General features: G+C 55.3%; 1 protein-coding gene across 1 annotated transcript; it reads right to left on the bottom strand.

The window, feature by feature from the left end:
* Window positions 1–939: 939 nt before the first annotated feature.
* Window positions 940–7836, bottom strand: NMUR1 (neuromedin U receptor 1). The gene is made up of 3 exons (XM_040228999.1): window positions 7726–7836; window positions 4982–5867; window positions 940–1316 (listed from the first exon to the last, which is right to left on the bottom strand). The coding sequence occupies exons 1-3, from the start codon at window positions 7834–7836 to the stop codon at window positions 940–942; spliced, it is 1374 nt and encodes a 457-aa protein (XP_040084933.1).
* Window positions 7837–8105: the final 269 nt, after the last annotated feature.

Here is an 8105-nt window from a genome sequence, read left to right as displayed (position 1 = left end):
CAGGCCCCCAAGCCAGCAGGTGAGGAGGTGAGAATGGAGGCAGGCAGGGGCCTCTGCTCACACACGTAGTCCCCTCAGTCCGTGCCAAGTCTCACTTTCTCTAGGACAATCAAAGAATGTTCTTCGGGTGGCTCTGGAGGATGTGGGGTGGGGAGCTTGTAGGGGTCAGGGCAGGAGTAAAGGTTGAAGGTGGTGAGGATGTGAAGGGTAATTTCCACCTTGTTAATCTGAGGGTATCTGTTACCAGCAGTGACTTCTGCACCCACACAGAAAACCAGCTGAAGTGCCAAAGTGCGATGCTCCAGAGTGTCAGGGCCTCTTTTGTTTTGCTAATAAGGGACCCAGGCATGTAAGGAGAGGGGGGCGGGGGTGGGGGACAGCGGAGGAGGGGGGTTTTGCGCAGGAGATGGCAGCACAGCTGAGATTGGAAGCAGGTCCCTTGGATCCCAGGCACACCTGCCACCCAGCGGCTCCACCAGGTGGAAATCCCAGAGCAGAATAAGTCAACTGGGGCCGGGGAGGGCTTGGGTCAGAGGAAGGGCGCAAGTTCCTGGGTGCACCAAGAGCTAGAGGGGGCAGAGTGGACCCGAACCGGATGCTCAGCAAGAAATGGAAAGGAAAGGAAGGGCCGCCCCGGAAACACTTCAGAAACGGGGGGTGGGTGGGGGAACCCCCAGATGGAGTCTTCCCGTGCCCAGTTAACCAGCCATGATGTTCCTACCAGGGCAGGGCTGTACCAGGAGGCCTAGGGGCCTGGAGAGCAGACAGCAACCTTATAATCATTCCAATACATGGGTGGGGCCAGTAGTCAGGTGTCAGAGTTACTAGGCCGAAGTGAGGAAGAGGGACAGAGGATAGCTTGCAGAAGAGGCAGGTGTGGCCCCCCAAAGCTGGGTGTGACCTTCTGGCCCCTTGGGGTGAAGCAGCATGAGGCTCCTCTCAGGAGGGGTGCGTCTGGCCCCCTGGGCCACTGTTCTCGGCCAGAGGCTGGGCCTGGCTGCCCGGGGAGCCCGTGTCACCCAGGGTGCTGCCCGTGGTCACCCTGCTGAGGCTGTAGGAGCTGTGGTGGGCTCTGCGGCCGCGGCACTGGGTCCCCGGGCACAGGGCCTCCCGGAAGGCATCCCGGAAGCGGGTGGACATGAGGCTGTAGAGCACGGGGTTGGCGGCTGAGCTGAGGTAGAAGAAGACTCCGGAGACGACGTGCACGTACTGGAAGGCCAGGAGCAGGCCCTCGGTCCAGCGGGACACGAAGCTCCACATGAGGCGGTCGATGTGGAACGGGGCCCAGCAGATCCCGAACACCACGACCAGCACAACTGCGGGCAGAGAGGGCACCTGTTCTCACCTCCGCGCCTCTCCCACAGGCCACCCACGCCCACGGTCCAGCTGGAAGCTTCTGGAAGTCTGTCTGCCCTGGCCGTGCGTCTTTAGGAGAGGCTGCTCTCGAGCCACTGCTGCTGACTGACCAGTGGGCTGTGCCCTGGACCAGCCGTGGACACCCGAGCCAAGCCTGGCCTGGTCCGGTTCTCTCGCCGTGGAACTGGAACTGAGTGCGTGACACAGTGCGGCTAAGGACCCCTCTGGTGACACTCGGGGGCCATGCCTGCTGATGCATAAGCAGGGAGAAGCAGGAGAATGGAGCCTGTGGTCAGAGGACAGTACAAACACACACATACACACACACACACACACAGGATGAACACCAGCCCCCATACACACACACACACGATGAACACTGCTCCCCCCCACACACACGATGAACACCGGCCCCCACATACACACATACAGACACACACATATACGATAAACACTGGCCCCTATACACACACACACGATGAACACTGCTCCCCCACACACACACGATGAACACTGCTCCCCCACACACACACGATGAACACTGGCCCCCATACACAGACACACACACAATGAACACCGGCCCCCATACACACACACACACACACACACATGATGAACACTGGCCCCCATACACACACACACAGACACGAACACACACAGACATAAACACACACGATGAACACTGGCCCCTATACACACAGACACACATGATGAACACTGGCCCCTATACACACAGACACACATGATGAACACTGGCCCCTATACACAGACACACACATGATGAACACCGGCCCCCATACACACACACACACACACACACACGATGAACACTGGCCCGCATACACACACAGACACGTACACACACATACAGAGATAAACACACACGATGAACACTGGCCCCCATACACACAGACACACATGATGAACACTGGCCCCCATACACACAGACACACATGATGAACACTGGCCCCTATACACACAGACACACAGACACGAACACACACACACGATGAACACCGGCCCCCATACACACACACACACACACACACACACGATGAACATCGGCCCCCCCCTACACATGACGAACACTGGTACCCATACATACACACACACAGACACAAACACATACATGATGAACACCGGCCCCCATACATACACACACACACACAATGAATACCGGCCCCCATACACACACACACACATGATGAACACCAGTCCCCATACACACACACACACACACACACACAATGAACACCGGCCCCCATACACACACACACACATGATGAACACCGGTCCCCATACATACACATACACACATACAAAGAACACTGCCCCCCACACACACAATGAACACCGGCCCCCATACATACACATACATACACACACATACACTGAACACCGGCCCCCATACACACACACACACACACACACACACACACACACACACACTTGCCTGCCTTGGCCCTAGAAGCCTTCGAAGCCCCAGCCCCCAGCTCTCGGGCTCAGCTCAGTATCCTTCCTGCACGAACTGCTTTTCTTTGAAAGGTCCCATCCCACCCCCAGAAAAAAGGCAGGACAGGCAGCCTAGCCTTCACTCTTTCTCTGGAGCATCCCTCCAGTCCTGGTCTTAACCATGCCCTTCCTTGGGTCTCTGCCATCAGATCTGCCTTGATTTCTGTGCCTTGTTCCTCGTGTTTGCTTCTCCAACTCACGATCCTTCCCCCGCAGTGTCTCCCCCTCTTACAGCCCTCTGTGGCCTTCCTCATAATCTGGGATTACAGTCAGAACATGGCTTACAACATCCCCAGCACACGGCCTGGTGCATAGTAGGTCCTCAGAAAGTGAAGACAGGAGGCAGAGAAGAAAGCCAGAGCCCCAGGCCCACAAGCAAGGCAGCCTTAAGGAAACACCCCACTTTCCCAAGGCAAGAGCCACCCCAGAGGCAGAGACTCGGCCCCCGTGGGCAGGGAAGCAGGAGGCGGCAAGGGCAGGTGGTCTCTAGTGCAGGGGTGAGCACAGAGCTCCAGGTCGGGCCCACCTTAGGAGGCGGCACAAGTGACCGTGGGATCTGGGACACTGTTCTTGGGGGTGAGAGGAGTGAGTCCCTCTGTGGAAGCAGGGCAGTCCCCAGTTCGCTGGATAAAATCCCTTCGCTTTGACCAAGGTCTCACCAGCTCCATCCTGTCCTGGCTCACCCCACCTACCTGATTCAGACCCTGTGGAATAGGGCAGGGTGGGGAGAGAATCAACGAGTGGGTTAGCATCAGTTTGCTTGTTTTCCCCAGGACCACTGTTTATGAGAAAGTACTAGGCCTAGGGCCATCAAATCATTACACAACAACTGTCAGATCAATTAGCACCCACAACTTAGGGGGATGGTATTATTTGTTCAGGAGTCCTGTGTTATGTGCAGAAGCTGTCAGGCCCTGGAGGAGGGCATGGCAACCCACTCCAGTACTCTTGCCTGGAGAATCCCATGGACAGAGGAGCCTGACAGGCGACAGTCCACAGTCACACAGAGTTGGACGCGACTGAAGCGACTTAGCATGCATAGGGCCACAGTAAGATCCAGTCTCAAGCCAGCTGAGTGTGCCCTAGTCAGCCCCAGCCCCCACTTTTGTCCTGATCACACAGACCCTCACAAACATGCCTCTAATGACCTCTTTTTTTCTGTCACTATTTTTCTTTTTGGCTGTACTGTGTGGCATGCGGGACCTTAGTTCCCAGACCAGGGGTCAAACTTGTGCTCCCAGCATTGGGAGTGCAGAGTCCTAACCACTGGGCCATAGGGAAGTCCCACAAACTCTTTTAGATCATGGCCACTCGTGTGGTCCCCAATGAGCTGCAGATATGGCATGCAGGAAATTCACCACCTTGCCTTTCTAGCACCCCATCCCCTTCTTTTGGGAATTTTGCTCCCCCTGATCCCACCATGTGGATCTGTGGGGGCTGCTCACCTCAGCATCCTGCCGCTCTGGCCCCGGTGGCAGGCCATGACCTAAGCCCACCAATGAGAATCCTTCCCTGGGATTTTCAACTGCCACCAAGGGAAGAGGACAGTTCTGCAGGAAAGGGGAACTTTGTGTCTGAGGTCATGCCCCTAGGCTGCTCCGGGAAGGACAGAACCAAGACATATTTGGGAGCAAAATGAGACACCTGGGGGATCCAGAGCTCATGAACAGCTCGGTCATCCTGGAGCCTAGCTTCTGCCCTGTCTGCCTTTGGTCCCATGAGCCGGCTTCATGGTGATAGACCTGTGCGTTTGCACCAAGCCCTGACCTTAAAACGGTCAAGACAGCAGCTCTACTCTTGGTGTCTTAAGGTTCTTAATCATTTTTTTAACAGGGGACCCTGAATTTTCATTTTGCATTGGGCTCCACAGATTAGGCAGCCGATCCTGCTATGAACCATTCACATTTATCCTTCGTGTCAGTTTCTCACGAGTTAATCTAAGAGAGTATGCACACATGCACACGTGCACACGGGGGTGGGAGTGGGGTTACTCCCCCTCAAGCTAATCCCCCATCGTAAATCCAGACATTCAACCCCTTCCCCCAGGCCCGGGAAACCCCCAGCTCCATGCCTAGCGCCTGGCTCAGTCCCCCTTCCCAGCAGCAACACTTACACAGCATCTTGGTCACCTGTGTCCGACCCCCATCCTGCAGCCCCCGGAGCCTGCGGCTGTCGCTTGTGCTGGCCCTGCCCTTGGCCTCCTGCCTGGGGATCAGCTGCCTCTCACGCCGCAGCCGCAAGCCGATGAGCAGGTAGAGCACACTGATGGTGGCCATGGGCAGGCAGAAGAAGAGCAGCGCGGTGACCTGCACCACCAGGTTGTAGGTGGCTCTCGGGCGCACCACAGCACACACGGCCGAGCCGGGCACCAGGCCCCGGCAGGGCACATCTAGCTGCTGGATGCCGTGCAGGCTGGTGTTGGGCAGAGAGCAGAGCACGGCGAGGCCCCAGATGGCCGCGAGCACGCGGCGCACATGGACGTGCGTTACCACCGACCTGGCCCGCAGCGGGTGCACCACGGCCACGTAGCGCTCGACACTCAGGGCGGTGACGTTGAGCACCGAGGCCAGGCAGACGGTCTCAAAGAGCAGCGTGCGGAAGTAGCAGCCGCCGGCACCCAGCAAGAACGGGTAGTTGTTCTGCATCTCGTAGAGCTCCAAGGGCAGGCCCACAAGCAGCACCAGCAGGTCCGACACGGCCAGGCTGAAGAGGTAGTAGTTGGTGGGCGTGCGCATGGCCCTGTGGCGCAGGATGACCGTGCAGGTCAGCGCGTTGCCCACCGCGCCCGCTGCGAAGATCAGCAGGTAGGTGACACAGATGGGCATGAACAGCTCCGTCTGCCGGGGCCCCAGGTACTTGAGTCTGAGCTCTTCGTCGGTCAGGTTCAAGTCCTGGGGGTCATAGGGCCCCAGAGCCCTGCTGCCATTGCAGGACACCGGGCTCCTTGCACCCAGGGACCTGTCTCCAGGGAGGATGGAGCAGTTGAAACAGAGAGGAACCTGTGAAACCGAAGAGAGAGACACCCAGAAAGTCACTCAGGGAACCTGGCTCTATCCTAATTCCAGCTAAAGGTGCCATTGACACCAAGAGGGCCATTATTTTTTGTGCCACTGAGAAAGGAAAACTCTGCCATCCATTGTAAGACCCATCACAATTTCTTCTTTAAAATGTACATCTTAGGGACTTCCCTGATGATCCAATGGCTGACACTCTGTGCTCCCAATGCAGGGGGCCCAGGTTCCATTCCTGCTCAGGGGACTAGATTCTGTGTGCAGCAACAAAAATCCTGAGTGCTGCAACTAAGACCCAATGCAGCCAAATAAATAAAAATTTTTTAAAAATTCCCCCCAAAATATACATCTTAAAAATGATTTTTTTTTAAAGTGGGACTTCAATTTTTTAAAGATTTATTTATTTATTTTCTTCTGGCCATGCTGGTCTTCATTGCTGTGCAATGGGCTTTCTCTTAGTTTCAGGGGGCGGGGGCCACTTTGTTGCGGTGCTCAGGCTTCTCATTGCAATGGCTTCTCTTGTTGCCGAGCACAGGCTCTAGGCGAGTGGGCTTCAGTAATTGTGTCTGGTAGGCTCAGGAGTTGTGGTGCATGGACTTAGTTGCTCTGCAGCATGGGGGAACCTCCCAGCCCAGGGGTCAAACCTGGGTCCCTTGCATTGGCAAGTAGATTCTTAACCACTAGACAACCAGGGAAGCCCCAGAACGTCAATTTTTAATTTCACAAGCTACTGAAACCTTTGGTTAGTGATGGAAACTCTGAAGCATGCGCTATGCCATCAGCAGTCCCTGTCAGTCTCTCCCCTTCCAAGCCATGGACTTTGGGAGAGACACTCAGTTTGGGCACCTGTAAAACGGGCACAGTGCACAGTATCACTTGGTCCTGATGAGCAAGGAAGGGTTCTGGAAACACCTGCTTGGATTCAAATCTAGCCTCACCAATTTCGAACTGTGGGACCATTTGCATGGTAACCTCTCTGTGGCTGTTCCCTTATTACAAGGATCCAGAAATTTAATCCATGAACGGTATTAACACACCGTCTGCCTGACACACAAAAGGGCCTCATTACATGACCTTGCTGGGAGGACTGGGTCACTGGGGATCAAGCAAGGGAGTGAAAGGGCCCAAAACGATAATGCTGATCCAAAAGTTAGTGCTTACTTCTGTTTTCTATTCCCTGAACCGTTTGAAGTTGATTTGATAACTTTGATGCTGCTAGTTCTGAGGTTCACTCTCCTCCCTCTGGCTCCCCATCTCTTTGCCAGCCCACCAGAGAGAGTGGGGCTTCCCAGATGGCGCTAGTGGTAAAGAACCTCCTGCCACTGCAGGAGACATAAGAAACTCAGGTTCGATCCCTGGGTTGGGAAGATCCTCTGGAGAAGAAAATGGCAACCCAGTCCAGTATTCTTGCCTAGGAAATCCCCTGGACAGAGGAACCTGGCAGTCTACAATCCATATGGTCTCACAGAGTCAGACACGACTGAAGTGACATAGCACGCAGATAGAGTAGCTAAGGACCCTGGCTATGAAGCTAAACAGACTGGCCGGGGATCAAGTGCCAGGTCCGCCATCCTCTTCTGTGACAGGCCCTCACTGTGCCTCAGTCTCCTGATCTGTAAAATGGGTAAGTAGATACAGCCTACCTCCTAGCTAGTTTCTGGGAAGAGTAAATGAAAGAATTAAGTTCTCAGGAATGTGCCTGATAAATTTCAGGTGCTCAACTCCAATGCATAGTGACATGATCCTTACTTCTCACCCAGCAAATGAAGGACAGTCTAAGGGACATGGGGTTGAACGGGATTCCTCTGGTCCTGAGGCTTGATGCGAAAGACTGGGAGCTGCCCACCTGAGCCTGTTCCTCAAACCGGCCACCACCACCTCCCCTCCCTTCTGAGCAACCATCGATTTTCCGGCTTGGTTCCTGGATCCTCTCCCTGGATCCTCGCTCCAGCTCCATTTCCTCTCCTCAGATGCGGGTTCGGGGCTCCCCTGGCCCACGTACCTGTGTACCCACCGTTCAACTTTCTTTTTCAGGTCCTTCTCTCCACTAGATCCCAAGTATTTTTCATCCCGAGTATCTTCTCACCAGAGCCTCCACCCAGAAGCCTCCCCCAGCCTTCCTGCCTCTCTGACACCGAATCCCCGCCTTTGGGGATGGAGGGGCATCTTTATCCCCTCAAAAGTTCCTCCCGCTCCGCCCTCCCTACCCGTGTTGCTGTGGGAGCT

Source organism: Oryx dammah, unplaced genomic scaffold, assembly GCF_014754425.2.
Source record: "Oryx dammah isolate SB20612 unplaced genomic scaffold, SCBI_Odam_1.1 HiC_scaffold_27, whole genome shotgun sequence".
NCBI classification, from domain to species: Eukaryota; Metazoa; Chordata; class Mammalia; order Artiodactyla; family Bovidae; genus Oryx; species Oryx dammah.
This window is presented reverse-complemented; position numbering and strand designations above follow the sequence as displayed.